Source organism: Hevea brasiliensis, chromosome 13 (assembly GCF_030052815.1).
Source record: "Hevea brasiliensis isolate MT/VB/25A 57/8 chromosome 13, ASM3005281v1, whole genome shotgun sequence".
NCBI lineage: Eukaryota > Viridiplantae > Streptophyta > Magnoliopsida > Malpighiales > Euphorbiaceae > Hevea > Hevea brasiliensis.
Window position 1 is genome coordinate 11,307,036 of NC_079505.1, and position 19,253 is coordinate 11,326,288.

The following is a 19,253-nucleotide window of genomic DNA, read 5'->3' on the forward strand; positions in this document are numbered from 1 at the left end:
GAGGAGAGTTCTTATCCGATTCTCACCTAGAATTTTAATAAATAATTTAAAAGAGGTCGAAGGAGAGTTCTTATCCGATTCTCAATCCAAATTTTAACAAATATTTTAAAAGAGATCGGAGAAGAGTTCTTATTCGATCCAAAATTCTAATTTTAATCTAAAAGAGATCGAAGGAGACTTCTCATCCGATTCTCAAATTGAATTTTAACCAAATAACCCTTTCAAACAAAATTAACATACAACAGTAACTCACTAAGATTGTCTCATTTACTTACGTATCTAGGTAATCCAAATTTAGTGAAAAATCAAATATTCCTTTTGTTAAAAGGATTAACATTTCCATTCAAGCCCTCCTAACTAATTTATAAAAAATGCAAAGTTAAATCTACTTACCCTTATTAAGGGACGAGGTGGGGTGCCTAACACCTTCCCCACCCATTTACGGACTCCGAACCTAGAATCTTTGTTTTGAAGTGGTTTCATTTTAATTTATTCTCGCAAACGGTTTTCTTTAATTTCTCTCAAAATTAAAGTGGCGACTCCTCACTCTTTTCCACTTCGGTGAGTATTCGTCTCGGCGACCGCAAAATACATTGCGACAATAGAATAAGATATAATTGAAATTTTATAAATTTTAAAAGAATAATATGAAAATACATAAACTTTAAACCATCTCGTGCCACTGAATCAGTGGGTTGAAAAGCCATTATAAAATGATGGTTAAAAAAACCATCATTTTATAATCAAAAACCACCTTTTTTTTGGGGAGTTCTCAAATAAGGAGAGAAACCATACCAACCACTATGAAATAATGGAAAACTATGATCCAAATAGGTTGTAAAAGAGTATTTCTTTTAACTTATAAACTAGTTAAATCAGCTATAAACTATAAATATAAACTTTACCTGTTTGTTCATAACTTTTTTTAGGCTTATAAGTTGAATATATAAGTTAGAAAAAAAAAAATAAGCGAGGGGAGATTAACTTTTCAATTTAGTATTTATAAACATTATGCTTACAAGTTAGTTTGAAAAAATATTTTAGCATCTTGTTTTCATTTAACTTTTAGAATTTAACCACAAATCTATTAATATTTTTTTAGTTATTTTAATAATAAATGTACTTATAGACTATTTTTTTCCAAATATGTTAATAGCTTATGAGTTACTTACATGTACTTTAATCAAACACATAACTGTTTAAAATTTTAAATGCTTATAAATTTAAATTAACCTATAAATACTTAACACTTATAAGCTAATTTTCATAAATTAAGTCATTCACCTTTTACATTTGCTACAATATTATTTGCACCCGTAGGTTTATTTTTATTAATACAAACTAAACGTTAATTTATTTACAATTTCCTACTTATAAGTAGGTTTTACTGATTTATAAGTCAAATCAAATACTCTTTTAATATCTTGAAGTTAAAAAGGTTTCTACTTTTCTCCTTTTGCAATTTATCTCTTTCCTTTTTATGCCCTAGTTTCTTAGTTTTTATGAAGAATTTATGTTTGATTTGTTATGGGTTTGTAAATTTTAGGCTTGAATCATTCCCCTGATTTCTGGAGATAAGCAATTTAAGGGTCTCAGACTCCAGAATCTTCAGGTGCATCTTTTTAATCTTTAATTAGAAGTCATATATATGCACATATGTCACTTTTAACTCAATTGTTTTCATGCTCATTTCCACAAGCCTCCCCTTCTTCTACTTTCCTTCCCTTCTTACGGCATCTCATGCTCTCCTTATGAAACTCCATTTCTTGCGCATTAAATCTTTCTCCAAACACCTTTTCGGCTTAAAATCGGCCTAATTTGGACCCATAGCACCTCTAGCCTACCCATAGCACCTCTAGCCTAGCCATAGCATATGAACGGTACGTAGCTCTGTTACAGTTGGTCACCAGAGTATCATTGATAAAACACCATCACCTACTTCTTAATGTGATGATTTTGCCCAGTTCCAAGAAACCCAGATTGTAATGAAGAAGGGAAAGAAAATGAGGGGAGTGGAGGAACGCAAAGAGTACCAGATTCTTTTTACCTCTTTCCCATTTTCTTGGGCTACTGGCAATGGTAATTGTTAATGATGGTGATTGATTTCCCTTATTGCTTTTGCTTGACGCACCATCATAAAACTTGCCTTGGTGGCGACAGAGGCGACAATGACAAACTACTTCTAAAAGGTGGTGGAAGCGTTCAACAACAAAGAGACGAGGCATTAAATGGTGCTTAGGGAAGGGCGAAAGGGTAAAGGGGTCTGCTTACGGAGAAGAAAGTAAAGAAAATGAGGGGGGAGTCGATGAACTGCTCTCAATTACTTGGTTGTCGGTGACATTGTGCAGTACTGCCATTGTTGAACATAATTCTCTCCGTTTCTTATCTCCTCTTATTTTGTGAGACTATATTTCCTGTTGAATGTAATTCCCTCTACCTGTTGAAATTGTTCCTATAAAATCAACTCCTTAAATATATTAGTTAGAGGATGTTAGAAATTAGTTTAATGATTTGATATATTTTTGTCAAAAAATTTATTTTTGAAAATATCTTTTTAAATTATTTTTTAATAATATTCAATGTGATATTTTTATTTTAAAACATTTTTTTTTAATCTTTCAAACGTAATAAATAGATTATGTTTAGAAAAGCAACTCCTCAAATACATTAATCAGAAGATATTAAAAATTAATTTAAAATTAAATTTAATATTTTTTAATTATAATAATTCAAAAGTACTATTTACTATTTTATTTTAATCACATAATTTAATGTATATATTTTATATTTTATATTTTTATATTCATATCTTAAAATTTTGTTAGTGATAAAATTTTTAATTAATTATAATTATTTATATATATATATAATTTTTTTAAAAAAATTTTAATTAATTATAATTATTTATATATATAATTTTTTAAAAAATAATCCACTATTTTTTAATATGTAAAAATTTAAAAAATATATTATTTTAAAAACATATAATATGATAACCAAAGTTTTAAAATTCTAAACTTAAAAATTTTGAAAGATATGATAAAGAAAATTTTAGATAGTCTTTTTTGTATGAGATAAGATTTTAGAAAAATTTTAGAGCATGTCTTTGAATTTTATTTCGCGTTTTATTTCTATTTTTTAATTTTAATTTATTATTAAAAAATCTCTATATTTTAATTTTATTTTATAACACCCTTAATTTTTAAATTTATTATTTTATAGGTAAATATTAATATTTTATTTTATTAAAAATTTTGAGAAATTATTTGAAGTTTTTCGAATTTTAGAAATCAGATTTGATTTTTCAAAATTAATAAACTTTGTTATTTTTACGAATTAATTTAAAGACCACGTGGCAAAAGTAAAAATATATTTAGACTCTATAAATTTTTTTGAGTTATCTAGAATTTTTTCGAAATTTTTAGGTCTCATTTTTTGTCCCAAAGCAGAGCAAAAATTCAATTTCGGGTATCCTGAATCAAACCGGCCAAATCGAACTGAACTGAATCAGACTGATCGAATCGAACCAATCCCCTTCCTTCTTTTCTTCTCCTTCCTTCTCTCTCCCCGACGCCCCACTTCTCCCTCCCATTTCTCTCTACTCCCTCTCCCTCCGAGCCGGCCACCGCCTCCCCGCCCCTCCCTGTGTCGCCAGCGACCTTCCTTGCCTCTCCCCCGCTGTCGGCTAGCCTCCAGGTCTCCGAAAAACCAGGCCAAAAACCTCCCCTACATGTGCGCGCTCCTTCAATTTCCCGGACCGATTCCGATTGATTCGGCCACCGATTGGACCGGGTCTTATTCCAAAACCCATCTACACCTCGAGAGCTTTCCATAGACACCAAGAGCACAAAAATCTATCGAGCGGTTTATTCAATTTTTTTCTGAAAATTTTTAGCCCATTTCAACTTTTGGGCTATATTTCTCATAAATCGTGAACCCCACAAAAAATTCGAGAGTACCGGAGTGTTCCCCTCGACAAGAGCTTCGCAGTAATACCCATTTAAAAATTTTCCAACACTGTATTTTGGTGAGTCCCATGGAGCTTCACAGTATTTTTTCGAACATTAAATGAGCTTAATAAATTTTGTAAAAAATTATGTACTAACCCCCGTGTTGTGGGCTTCAGATAGGTATGCTCATTTCGCGGAAATTTGACAATTGCTTGGGTTTATAATTTCGAACCGGGCAGACAGGCCACTGAGAAATTTTTAGAATCGGGTCGAGATTATAGGCTACCCCACCGTTTTCAGATGTCCCGGACACGTCCCAAGGGTCGGAATTGGCATAGGTAAACCCGAACCCTCATTTTTCTTAATTATCTAAGGGTGATTTTGATTAAAAGTCTATAAAATATTTGTGGTAGGTTAGAAAATTATAATTCCTTTTGCATTAGCTTAATAATATTGCTAATGACCGTGGGGCAAAATTTTAGAATTTTTAGAGCTTATTTGGGTAGTTTTTGCAAAAGGGTTAGTTGTAGGGACTAAATGATAATTTTTCAAATTATGGTGGTTGACTGTTTGGATGGGCCCAGGAGGGGCCATGTGATGTGATTAAGTCGTGGATATGTGACTTGTGGATATAGAAGTATATTTTGAACCCTTTTGTAGGTTAGGTAGGTCCTAGGTATAAGAAAAACCCTGTCTGATTTTCGGCATAACTTAGGATGTCTTTGGTTCTTTTTAAGCTTGTATTGAATCAATTATATTAAACAATTATAATGAAATTGTTAGGTGATCCGGGACAGCCTTCCTCCTCTGCCCAGCAGCTACAATGACCTCGGTTCACGTATGTAAGTAAAATATTAATTTTAATTATAATTTTAATATTACTATATGTTCAGGCATGTCATGCATCACTTATAAATATATATATTTATGTAATTAAATACTAGACACGTTTTATATTACATCTTTATTTGATAAAACGCTATGGATATTGTTTTATGGTAATTTAGAGCAGTGTGCGTGTGTTGGCGTGCGTGTGTTGGCGTGCGTGTGTTGGCGTGCGTGTGTTGGCGTGCGTGTGGTATTGGATATGGACAGGACGGGTAGACGCTGCTGGAGCTTGACTCGCTGGTACACGATCCTTTTATGGATAAGTTCAGGTAGGCACGGCTCGAGATGATCTCGCTAGCCCCCGCATTTAGTCTATTAAGGGAAAGTCTGGCTTGAGATGTACTCTGTAACACCCCTATTGGTATAACCTGGTATATTTTACTGTTCCGGTGACCGGTGTCGGTCCGGACAATTATTGGGATTAGGGCCACACCTAAGACAACTTGAGAAGCCATAAACATAAATAATTAGTAATATTTAATTAGTTAACTACAAATAAGAAAAACAGAACATAAGAGGTTAAACGAGCCGAGAGTCACAGCGATAAGTGACCTCCTGAACGCATCATGAAGTCATTTTAAACCCAAATTTCAACCGTAAAAGTGACGCCATGGTCCTTAGGACCCTTATGAACACAAAGTGGAAAAGAGAAAATCATGAAAAAGAACTGTTAAGCTACCAAATAATTAGGTCGTGAGCCTAAGAAATATGGAATTATTTGCAAACCGGGATGAACCGGCGAGGGGCAATTTGGTCAATTGACCCCGAGAGCTGACTCCTGACCTAACTGTCAAATAAAATCGGAGAAAAGAAAATTTCGAAATTAGGAATTAAATTAAAGAACTAATAGAAAAATTAAAAAAAAAAAGAAGAGAAAATGAAAAAGTTGAAAAGTTGATGACATCATCATGATGATGTAACTATGACCTCATAATTAATTTTAATTTAATTAACTAATTGACTAAGTCAAATTAAAGACTAAAAACAAAATTGAAAAACCAATTTTTTTTTACTTCTTCTTCTTCTTTTTTTTCCTCTTTCCCGTAGCTCTCTCCTCTCCCTCTCATTTCCATGAAAAGCCACCATTAAAGCTTGCATACAAGCTTTAATTCTTCCACTCAATTCTCATAACTCCCCTAAAATACCCTACTAAAGCTTGTTATTACTACTTAAGAAGGAGATTACAAGGAGAAAGAAGAGCAAAAGTTAGGGTTTTGAAGATTTAAGAAAGGTTAGTGTGTTAACTTGTTATTTTACTTCTTTAAATGCATATGCAATGGTTGACATGAGCTTAGGATTTATGAAATGAAATAAAAACATGGGAGAAGGACCAAACTGAAATTCAGCCTAGTTGAGGGGAGTATGAAATTGAATGGTTTGATGCATTAGAATGAGTTTAAAAGCTTTGATTAGTTGAATGGTTAGGATTAAGTGCACTACTTGTGGTTAAATGCAAGAGTTAGTAAGATTAGGGTTTGTAGGCTAGGGTTTGTGAACCAAAATTTGGAGAAAAATATAAATGGCATGTTGGACCTATTGTGAAGTGAAATAATGGTCAATTATGACCAAATAACTTGTGTGGGAATGATAGGAAACTAAGTTAAATTCGGAGGTCCAATGGTCATGCTGCTGGCAGCATGACCAAACCCACTTTGAAGGACCAAAACTCAAATTTTACAAGTCTAATTGATATGCCACCAATTGGGGATGAAAATAGACATAAAAGAGCACAATTTTCATTAAGGAACCATGGCCAAAAACTGACCAAAACTTAGTGAAACAATTGACCAAAGTGAGTTGATAGCAGGCTGCCACTGCACTAAACTGACCAAATGAACAGTAACTGTTCATTTGGTCATAACTCGAGTTAGACAGGTCAAATTGACCTGAAATTTGGCCAGGGGTTAGAGGGCATATAGATCTAAAACTTTCATGAAGAACATCACCTCAGATTATGCCATTAACCCTTTCAAAATCATTGAGCAAAATTAAATTACTGTACCTGCAACTCTGCAGATTTTCAGTTGGGCAGCAATGTTTGGATGACAATAACTCTCTCTAGAAAACTCGGATTTAGGCGATTCTTGAACCGATGGAAACCTAAGACATAGTACAACATTTCATATGAAGAAAGTGAGACCAAATTATGAACTTAACTTGATCAAATTATTGACCAAATTTGGATCAAAAATCTGCCAGCACCTAAATTGCAGTATGAACAGTGCACGTGAACAGTAAACTTATTTTGGCCATAACTTGAGCTACAAAACTCCGATTGAGGTGATCCAAAAATGAGAATACACTTAAGACAATAAGGAACATTTTCTATGAAGGAAGTTTTGTCAAATTTCAACAGTAGATCGACCAATGGAATAGTGCAACTTCGGAGAACAAAAACCGAAAATTGGCAATTTTGCCAAAATGACCTAAGCTTTAAACAAATGACCAAAACCAACAAGTTTGGTGACCAAAATGTGGTATGTGGGTGAAGTTGGAGTTCCCATACCTATTAAGCCTTAGAAAGTCAATAATTTGACTTGAATAGTGCAGTGAATAGTAACCCGAAACACAAAATTTCGAGAACGTCGAATTTAACACGTTAGAGCTAGGTAAATGTGAAGTTAAGTTTATTTTGGATTTATTTTAAGTTCTAGTACTGAAACATTGTAAAATTGTGTGTTTCAGTTGAAAAGAATATCGGGAAGGAACCCGAGGAACCGAGTCGAGGCTAAAGGACGACTCGTTTGAGGTTTGTGCACAACATATACTTTTATAATCATCTTTTGCATATCGTTTTGAATAATGTGAAATATTGGATTATGGCATTCTTATGATGTTTGATCTAAATTGTTGAAAGTTATTATGTATATTTGAAAAGAAAATGTTTAGCAAATTGTTAAGATAAGTTTTGAAACCACAGTGTCATGACCACATATTTGAACACCTCACTAGCACGACTAGTGGGGGTAATTAGTTTCGAATTTTGATTCCTTCTCTGGAGAAGTGTTGAGGTGTGCCAGTAGAAGAGGATGTGAATGGATATCCATATATTTGAGCTAGCTAGCCTTGTGATATGATTTCTCTTTAGCCTCTGGCTATTGAGATTCTATTTTTTTCGAATGGCATGATCTAGCTGTGGGTTTTGTGAAATGTGTTTTGATACTTTGAAATGAACTTGGTTTACATGTAAAATCTCACAATGCATGATTGTATTTAATTTTCATGTTTAGTCAAATTTTTGAATGAATGTGTTTTAAGTTTTGCATAAAGATTATTTTAGTATATTGTGCACCACTGAGTCCTAGTACTCAGCGATAGCTTTTATTGCTGTCGCAGATACAGAGACTAGAGGAGCAGCAGATCGAGTCACTGAGGTGTGAGAAGCTACCAACCTAAAGTTTTGGGTATAATTTATACCCTAATCAGAATATTTCTTTTGATGTATATATTGCACATAAATATATGGACATGTACATGGGTCTTGAGCAGCTTGTACAAAGTTTGTATAAAAGTTGTAATAAATTTTAATTTGGACTTTTTGAATGTAAATTTTAGTATGATGAATATATAAACTGTTTATCTTGAATGGAATATGAATAAATGATATTGATGGACAGTATTTTGAGAATTTTTGAACTTGTGAATTTTAAGAAATTGGTTGAGATTGAGTATGAAATTGAAGCAGTTGTTGAGAAAAAATTTTAGAAGTGCTTTTTACAGGTATTCGAAGAACGGTTTTCTCAAAATACAGAGGAAACTCTGTCAAAATTTTTATAAAATTTGCGGAAAAATAAAATGGGCCAAAATTTCCAACTAGCTTTCAACTTAATTACATGTTTTAAATATTTATTAGAAATGCTCACCACTTATCAAAAAGAAGAAAATTGTTTTAAAATCCCTTGTAGGGTACTTAATGAGTTATCGGTAGGTGAAGTTCGGTAGTTCATTAGGTATTCTATGGGATCATGTTATGCCTTACAGAGGGGTAAGGTGTGACATGTTTTAGTGGTATCAGAGCAAGTTTTTGAATTATGTTTTCAATTGTGAGTTTGTGTCTTTTCTTTGTTAAGTACAACTGCTCAATGTCCATAATTGTTACATACAGTGCATTACATCATGAATATGAACTAACGGAGGGAAATCTCCTTGTGTTACTTGTTCAGGAGATACCCTAACTTCAGCCTGAAATGGAAGAAGGGGATCGCCAATGAGCAAATTGCTGAAGCCGAGGCACAAGGAGAAGCCCCACTTTACCGAATGTTAGTGGGTCAAGAAGACCACACAAATGCCGCAGATTCCTCGCATACCGCATGCCAGATGGTCGCGATGTTTCAACAAATGGTCGATATGCCCGCTCAAGCTCCACCCCAACCACTGTGGCACAACCATTGCCTCCACTGCATGCTTGATAAATTATCAAGTATGGGGTCAGAATTTAAGGGTACAGTGGACCCTTTAGAGGCAGAGCAATGGCTTGAAAGAATGGACAGAGTGTTTAAGAAATTGCACCGCCTGGATGAGTTGAAGTTTGAATATTACGTGGTCGCCATCGCAAGGGGATGCATATGATTGGTGGAAGACCATCCCCACAGCTTGGCGTAACCATCGCACGACTGGGATGACTTCATCAGAGAGTTTAGACAGAAATACATCCCAGATGCATATGTTGATCAGAAACTGCAAGAATTTTTGAGCTTAAAATAAGGAAATCGATCAGTGGCAGAGTATGAGAGGGAGTTCTCCCGCCTGAGTCACTATGCGGAGAGTCTCCTTACTACCAGTAAGGCAAGGTGCAAGAGATTTGAAACGGGTTTGAAGCCCAGCATAAGGATGCAAGTTGTGGGATTTCGACACAGCAACTTCTCAGAACTTATGTCTCAAGCACTTGAACTGGAAAGAGTTGAAGCAGAAGCAACCCCAGTGAAGGAAAAAGCTGAGAAATTAGAAAAAGACAAGGGGGAAAAATCAGTTGAACAGAGTTCTGGTGCTACCTCTGGAAAGAGAAAGAAGTTTAGTGGACCCAGCAGGGGTCGGGGTGGAAGATTTAGTAGAGGCAGATTTTCCGGACAGAGACCCCCTAGGTCTGGCCAGCAGTCAAGCAGGGGTTCACAGTCTGCCCGCCCCTGTGAGACTTGTGGCAAGATTCATGGGGGGGAGTGTTATTGGGCCACTGGAGCCTGTTTTAACTGCGGAGGCAAGGGTCATTTAGCAAGAGACTGTACTAGTGCTCCGAGATATGGTCCAACTCCTACTACTGCCGAGGGATCTATTCAGAGTCCTGCTCCCAGAGGTTCACAGTTTGTTGGTAGAGGAAGAGGCAGAGGTAGAGGCACTGCTTCAGGCAGTCAGGGCACAATTGGTCAGTCAGGACAAGGAAGTGCTTCAACCAGAATCTACGCAATGAGACAGCGTGAAGAGGCTGAGACTTCTGATGTGGTAGCTGGTACATTCTCTATCTCTGATCAAGAAGTATTGGTATTGTTTGATCCGGGTTCAACCCATTCATATGTTAGTGCTAGCATAGTTAGTTCACTTGCTGTTCCATGTGTGCAAATGGGTTTTGAGGTGCTAGTAACTAGTCCATTAGGACAAGAGGTCCAGGTCAACAGAATCTATAGAGATTGTCCTTTGGTGATCCAAGGACATGTTTTCCTGTCAGACTTAATTGAAATGCCCTTCAGAGATTATGACATTATTTTGGGCATGGATTGGTTAGCCAGGCATCATGCTATGATTGATCAGAGATCAAGATCCACTTTTGGTCTCCTCTCAGACGGTGATGTGGTAATACACGGGGAGAGGCATTTACTGCCATCAAACATCATTTCGGCTGCATTAGCCAGAAGAATGATCAGAAAGGGGTGTGAAGCATACTTGGCACATGTGATAGACACCCAAGTTGGGAGTCCAGCACTAAGGGACATCCCTACTGTATGTGATTTTCCGGATGTATTTCCTGATGAATTGCCAGGATTACCTCCAGAAAGAGAGGTGCAGTTTGAGATTAATGTTATGCCTGGTGTGGACCCAATCTCCATAACGCCATATAGAATGGCACCTGCAGAATTGAAAGAGTTAAAAGTGCAGTTGCAAGAACTGCTTGACAAGGGCTTTATCCGCCCTAGTGTGTCACCTTGGGGAGCGCCAGTGTTGTTTGTAAAGAAGAAAGATGGCACTCTCCGCTTGTGTATTGATTATCGACAGTTGAATAAGGTGACAATAAAGAATAGATATCCATTACCCCGCATTGATGACTTGTTTGATCAGTTGAGGGGTGCAGCTGTGTTCTCCAAAATTGACCTGAGATCAGGTTATTATCAGCTGAAAGTACAAGAGCAGAGTATTTCTAAATCGCCTTGTAACCCGCTATGGCCATTATGAGTTTTTGGTTATGCCATTCGGTTAACTAATGCTCCACGCTTTTATGGATCTGATGAACACTATCTTCAGACCATACCTCGACCAGTTTGTAGTGGTATTTATAGATGATATATTGGTCTATTCGAGGAATGCAGAAGAGCATGATAGACATCTGCGGATTGTACTGCAGACTTTGAGGGAAAAACAGCTATATGCTAAATTGTCGAAGTGTGAATTTTGGCTGAAAGAAATATCTTTCTTGGGGCATGTAGTATCAGAAGAGGGCATTAAGGTAGATCCAAGTAAGATTGAAGTCGCCCCACTGGAGGCCACCCAGAAATGTCACAGAGATTCGCAGTTTTCTGGGTTTAGCTGGATACTACCGTAGATTTGTGAAGGGATTTTCCATGTTGGCATCTCCATTGACCAAGCTGCTTAGAAAAGATGTGAAATTTCAGTGGACGGATAAATGCCAGCAGAGTTTTGATGAATTGAAGAGATGTTTGATCAAGCTCCATCCGACTTTACCTACACCGTAAAGAATATACTGATTCTGATGATGCTTCTCACAATGGGTTAGGTTGTGTATTGATGCAAGATCGAAATGTCATTGCATATGCATCACGCCAGCTAAAACCGCATGAGAGGAATTATCCGACACATGACTTGGAGCTTGCAGCTATTGTGTTTGCTCTTAAGATCTGGAGACATTATTTGTATGGGGAGAAATGCTACATCTACACAGATCATAAGAGTTTAAAGTATTTGGGCACCCAGAAAGAGCTGAATTTGAGACAGAGGAGATGGTTAGAGTTGATAAAAGACTATGATTGTCTGATAGACTATCAGCCAGGGAAAGCTAATGTTGTGGCTGATGCCTTAAGTCGCAAGACTATGGCAAGTCTACGGGTTACTCCTTTATCTTTGGTACATGAGCTGAGATCATTACATGCCAGTTTAGAGATTAATGATGAGGGGCAGATAGCAGTTGCATGGCATGTACAGCCAGTGTTGATTGATCAGATTAGAATGGCTGCTCAGAATGATCAGAAGTATCAGAAGCTATTGGAAGAAGTCGGGCAGGGCAAGAAACCAGAATTCTCAATCAGAGATGATGGTCTATTGCTACACCAGGGCAGAATGTGTGTTCCTAATGATGTTGATTTGAGGCAAATTATTTTGAAGGAAGCACATGAGTCTCCTTTTGCCATGCACCCTAGTGGCACAAAAATGTATAGAGGGCTAAAGGAGCATTACTGGTGGATGGGTATGAAAAGGGATGTGGCAGAGTTTGTATCTAAATGCCTAACTTGTCAGCAAGTAAAGGCAGAGCATCAAGTACCACTGGTTGTTACATCCACTACCGCATCAGAGTGGAAATGGGAGAGAATAACGATGGATTTTGTGATGGGACTTCCGAGGACACGTAAGAGTCATGATGCGCTTTGGGTCATTGTTGATGATTGACTAAATCGCTCATTTTCTCGCCAAAGATGATGGACTACGCTTTAGAAAGATTGGCCAAGTTATACATCGATGAGATTGTGAGATTGCATGGAGTGCCGTATCCATCGACGTATGCAGAGATCCTAGGTTCACTTCTAGATTCTGGGTAGTCTTCAGAGAGCCCTAGGAACTAGATTGAACTTCAAGATCGCATTCCACCCACGCATGCATGGCCACCCGAGAGGGTAATTCAGATCTTGGAGGACATACTACGGGCTTGTGTGATTGAGTTTGAGGGTAGTTGGGATACACACTTGCCTTTGATTGAGTTTGCTTACAACAATAGCTACCAATCAAGCATTGGGATGCCTCCATATGAAGCTTTGTATGGCAGAAAATGTAGAACCCCGTTGTGTTGGGATGACGTGGGTGAAAGAAAATGATTGGACCCAAATTGTTCAACAAATCAAGAGAAAATCAGGGTGATTCGAGATCGACTTAAGACTGCATCAGACCGTCAGAAGTCCTACATTGATATGAAGAGAAGGGATATTGAGTATGCAGTGGGTGAGAAAGTTTTCCTCAAAGTTTCTCCTTGGTAGAGAATTATGAGATTCGGCAAAAAGGGGAAACTGAGTCCTCGCTTCATTGGGCCATACGAGGTTCTGGAAAGAGTGGGTCCTTTGGCTTATCGTTTGGCACTACCTCCAGAGTTGGAGAAGATACATAATGTCTTCCATGTGTCTATGTTGAGGAGGTATCGATCAGACCCATCTCATGTACTACCAGTAGAAGAAATAGAAGTGAATTCAGACCTCACATATGAAGAAGAACCCATAAAGATTCTGGCTTATGAGGTGAAGCAGCTACGGAATAAGCAGATACCGTTGGTAAAAGTGCTGTGGAACCATCATTCGGGCCAAGAAGCTACTTGGGAACGAGAGGAGGACATGAGGAGACAACACCCACAACTGCTCGTAGATTGATACTGTAAAATTTCGAGACGAAATTTATTTAAGGGGGGGAGAATTGTAACACCCCTATTGGTATAGCCTGGTATATTTCACTGTTCCGGTGACCGGTGTCGGTCCGGACAATTATTGGAATTAGGGCCACACCTAAGACAACTTGAGAAGCCATAAACATAAATAATTAGTAATGTTTAATTAGTTAACTACAAATAAGAAAAACAGAACATAAGAGGTTAAACGAGCCGAGAGTCACAAATGATAAGTGACCTCCTGAACGATCACAAGTCATTTTAAACCCAAATTTCAACCGTAAAAGTGACGCCATGTCCTTAGGACCCTTATGAACACAGTGGAAAAGAGAAAATCATGAAAAAGAACTGTTAAGCCAGTCAAATAATTAGGTCAGGGAGCCGGAAGAAATATGGAATTATTTGCAAACCGGGATGAACCGGCGATGGGCAATTTGGTTAATTGACCCCGAGAGCTGACTCCTGACCTAACTGTCAAATAAAATCGGAGAAAAGAAAATTTCGGAATTAGGAATTAAATTAAAGAACTAATAGAAAAATTAAAAAAAAAAAAGAAGAGAAAATGAAAAAGTTGAAAAGTTGATGACATCATCATGATGATGTAACTATGACCTCATAATTAATTTTAATTTAATTAACTAATTGACTAAGTGAAATTAAAGACTAAAAACAAAATTGAAAAACCAATTTTTTTACTTCTTCTTCTTCTTCTTTTTTTTCCTCTTTCCCGTAGCTCTCTCCTCTCCCTCTCATTTCCATGAAAAGTCACCATTAAAGCTTGCATACAAGCTTTAATTCTTCCACTCAATTCTCATAACTCCCCTAAAATACCCTACTAAAGCTTGTTATTACTACTTAAGAAGGAGATTACAAGGAGAAAGAAGAGCAAAAGTTAGGGTTTTGAAGATTTAAGAAAGGTTAGTGTGTTAACTTGTTATTTTACTTCTTTAAATGCATATGCAATGGTTGACATGAGCTTAGGATTTATGAAATGAAATAAAAACATGGGAGAAGGACCAAACTGAAATTCAGCCTAGTTGAGAGGAGTATGAAATTGAATGGTTTGATGCATTAGAATGAGTTTAAAAGCTTTGATTAGTTGAATGGTTAGGATTAAGTGCACTACTTGTGGTTAAATGCAAGAGTTAGTAAGATTAGGGTTTGTAGGCTAGGGTTTGTGAACCAAAATTTGGAGAAATATATAAATGGCATGTTGGACCTATTGTGAAGTGAAATAATGGTCAATTATGACCAAATAACTTGTGTGGGAATGATAGGAAACTAAGTTAAATTCGGAGGTCCAATGGTCATGCTGCTGGCAGCATGACCAAACCCACTTTGAAGGACCAAAACTCAAATTTTACAAGCCTAATTGATATGCCACCAATTGGGGATGAAAATAGACATAAAAGAGCACATTTTTCATTAAGGAACCATGGCCAAAAACTGACCAAAACTTGGTGAAACAATTGACTAAAGTGAGTTGATAGCAGGCTGCCATCAAGATTAACTGACCAAATGAACAGTAACTGTTCATTTGGTCATAACTCGAGTTAGACAGGTCAAATTGACCTGAAATTTGGCCAGGGGTTAGAGGGAATATAGATCTAAAACTTTCATGAAGGACATCACCCCAGATTATTCCATTAACCCTTTCAAAATCATTGAGCAAAATTAAATTATTGTACCTGCAACTCTGCAGATTTTCAGTTGGGCAGCAATGTTTGGATGACAATAACTCTCTCTAGAAAACTCGGATTTAGGCGATTCTTGAACCGATGGAAACCTAAGACATAGTACAACATTTCATATGAAGAAAGTGAGACCAAATTATGAACTTAACTTGATCAAATTATTGACCAAATTTGGATCAAAAATCTGCCAAAGACCTAAATTGCAAGATGAATAAAGCACGTGAACAAGAAACTTATTTTGGCCATAACTTGAGCTACAAAACTCCGATTGAGGTGATCCAAAAATGAGAATACACTTAAGACAATAAGGAACATTTTCTATGAAGGAAGTTTTGTCAAATTTCAACAGTAGATCGACCAATGGAATAGTGCAACTTCGGAGAACAAAAACCGAAAATTGGCAATTTTGCCAAAATGACCTAAGCTTTAAACAAATGACCAAAACCAACAAGTTTGGTGACCAAAATGTGGTATGTGGGTGAAGTTGGAGTTCCCATACCTATTAAGCCTTAGAAAGTCAATAATTTGACTTGAATAGTGCAGTGAATAGTAACCCGAAACACAAAATTTCGAGAACGTCGAATTTAACACGTTAGAGCTAGGTAAATGTGAAGTTAAGTTTATTTTGGATTTATTTTAAGTTCTAGTACTGAAACATAGTAAAATTGTGTGTTTCATTTGAAAAGAATATCATTAAGGAACCCTACGAACCGAGTCGAGGCTAAAGGACGACTGCTTGAGGTTTGTGCACAACATATACTTTTATAATCATCTTTTGCATATCGCTTTGAATAATGTGAAATATTGGATTATGGCATTCTTATGATGTTTGATCTAAATTGTTGAAAGTTATTATGTATATTTGAAAAGAAAATGTTTAGCAAATTGTTAAGATAAGTTTTGAAACCACAGTGTCATGACCACATATTTGAACACCTCACTAGCACGACTAGTGGGGGTAATTAGTTTCGAATTTTGATTCCTTCTCCGAGAAGTGTTGAGGTGTGCCAAGAGAAGAGGATGTGAATGGATATCCATATATTTGAGCTAGCTAGCCTTGTGATATGATTTCTCTTTAGCCTCTGGCTATTGAGATTCTATTTTTTTCGAATGGCATGATCTAGCTGTGGGTTTTGTGAAATGTGTTTTGATACTTTGAAATGAACTTGGTTTACATGTAAAATCTCACAATGCATGATTGTATTTAATTTTCATGTTTAGTCAAATTTTTGAATGAATGTGTTTTAAGTTTTGCATAAAGATTATTTTAGTATATTGTGCACCACTGAGTCATAGTACTCGTGATAGCTTTATTCTTTATGCAGATACAGAGACTAGAGGAGCAGCAGTCGAGTCATTGAGGTGTGAAGCTACTGACCTAAAGTTTTCGGGTATAATTTATACCCTAACTGTAAATATTTCTTTTGATGTATATATTGCACATAAATATATGGATATGTACATGGGTCTTGAGCAGCTTGTACAAAGTTTGTATAAAAGTTGTAATAAATTTTAATTTGGACTTTTTGAATGTAAATTTTAGTATGATGAATATATAAACTGTTTATCTTGAATGGAATATGAATAAATGATATTGATGGACAGTATTTTGAGAATTTTTGAACTTGTGAATTTTGAGAAATTGGTTGAGATTGAGTATGAAATTGAAGCAGTTGTTGAGAAAAAATTTTAGAAGTGCTTTTTACAGGTATTCGAAGAACGGTTTTCTCAAAATACAGAGGAAACTCTGTCAAAATTTTTATAAAATTTGCGGAAAAATAAAATGGGCCAAAATTTCCAACTAGCTTTCAACTTAATTACATGTTTTAAATATTTATTAGAAATGCTCACCACTTATCAAAAAGAAGAAAATTGTTTTAAAATCCCTTGTAGGGTACTTAATGAGTTATCGGTAGGTGAAGTTCGGTAGTTCATTAGGTATTCTACGGGATAATGTTATGCCTTACAGAGGGGTAAGGTGTGACATACTCGCTGGCAGAGGTTGGATTAAGAAGGCTGTATAGGGGATCAGCTCCCATATGTGTACTATTCGCATATTATATGGGTGTATGAGTGCTCCAAATTACCTTTTTGCTGTTATGATGTGATTTGTATGAAAATTATGATGGTGTTGTATTCCACTATTTAGGATGCATTAGCTTTAGATAGCTATAGAATTTGTAGTTAAAATCGATATTTTACTCTCTGAGTTGAGCGCTCACTCCTGTTCACCTTATTTTTCCAGGATTCAGGAGATTTCATATTGAGTTCTAACCTGCCTCTCTCCCTTGTAGGTCATCTATTAATATCTGTGATGTTTTGTATAATTTTACTAACTTCTAGAATTCCGCATGTGTTAGAAGTATTTTATTTGAATTGAGCCTGTAATATAATGTCATGTTGGATCTGTAAAATTATTAAATGCATGTATGATTGGATTGGATGAGGGAGCTGAGCTCCCATTTGATTTTATGACATTATGAGTATGTAATGTAATGGCCCGGCCCACTAGTGATATTATCCGCTCTGGACTGACGCCCTCACGGTTTTAAAATGCGTCACTAGAGGTTACGAACCGCCAACTTATAAACCCAGCATCTCTCCCGTGTTTTGCTGATGTGGGATTTGCCTAGGGTGTTACAATCCACCCCCCCTTATGGGACTCAGCGTCCTCGCTGAGGTTTGCCCCACCATCGTTCAAGGTTGCACGCGGAGCGGCTCTGATACCACAAATGTAATGGCCCGGCCCACTAGTGATATTATCCGCTCTAGGCCGAAGCCTTCACGGTTTTAAAACGCGTCACTAGAGGTTATGAACCGCCAACTTATAAACCCAGCATCTCTCCCGTGTTTTGCCGATGTGAGATTTGCCTAGGGTGTTACATGTGGAGGGTGAGCTAAGCTCTCCAAATTGTTATATATTGTGCTTACAAATCGGGCGAGTCAAAAACTCTTCGTTGTATGGTCCATATTATGGATGGACTCTTTCCGGTTAAATTCTTGAAATTAGGCTTAAAATGGGCCTTAGGATTGGGTTAAGGAATAGTTAAGCTTACTACGGGCCTCGGAGGCTTTAGGCTAGCCCAGGTTCTAGTGCTGGTCCGGCCCATAGGTTGGGTCGTGACAAATGTGGTATCAGAACTTAGGCTCTAGATTCATGGGGAATATATGTCTAAAGTTTTGAGGAAAGTCTAGTAGGAGTCACATGTGGAGAATAGGGTCCATATTCGTCCTTGTATTGTCATCCTTGCTTCTAGTTTCTGCTTCGTATAATTGTGTGTAAATATGAGTCCATAGAGTTGTGTAACATGCTATTTTAAATTTTGTGGGCTAATGCTGCTAAATTTCAGAAAAATGCGTAGAAGCAGAAGAGCTACCACTGCACCAGAACGGGATGTGCCAGACAAGGTCTCGACACAGGATGACGCGCCTACCCCAAGGAGGCGAGGCAGGAGACCTAGAGCTGCTCGAGTAGAAGAGCAGCCGCCATCAGTTCAGGAATAGTCTTTTATGGCCCAGGGTCCTATGGATCCAATTACAGCTACCCTAGTCGGATTGTAGAAAACCATCGATATGATGGCACAATATATGGTCCACCCTCTACAACAACAGCAGCCCACCGCACCAAGAGGGAAACCTTACAAACAAATAATTAATTTTAAGAAGTTGGTGCCTGGTATCTATGATGTAACTGATGATGCTTACCGATTTTTGGACTCCTGCAAACAGGCAGGGGTGGAACTGTAGTTAATTGACAGGAGATTGGTAGAGTGTGTGCAGCATGTATTGGGGCCAGTGCCAAGGTAATGGATGACAGACTACGTACTACCTCGCATTGAGGGATTATCTTGGACCCATTTTGTGTAACTGTTCATCAACAGATTTGTACCAGAAAGCTTTAGAGACTAAAAACGG

The 19,253-nt window shown here is 37.0% G+C and overlaps 1 protein-coding gene across 1 annotated transcript in view; it reads left to right on the plus strand.

Moving 5' to 3' along the window:
• LOC131172076 (stress response protein nst1-like) overlaps positions 1 to 18,842 on the plus strand; it is a 41,429-nt gene extending 22,587 nt beyond the window's left edge. The window contains exon 3 of the mRNA XM_058133021.1: positions 18,689 to 18,842. Within this exon, the coding sequence (XP_057989004.1) occupies positions 18,689 to 18,842 (154 nt within the window). The remainder of the gene's footprint in view (positions 1 to 18,688) is intronic.
• Positions 18,843 to 19,253: the final 411 nt, after the last annotated feature.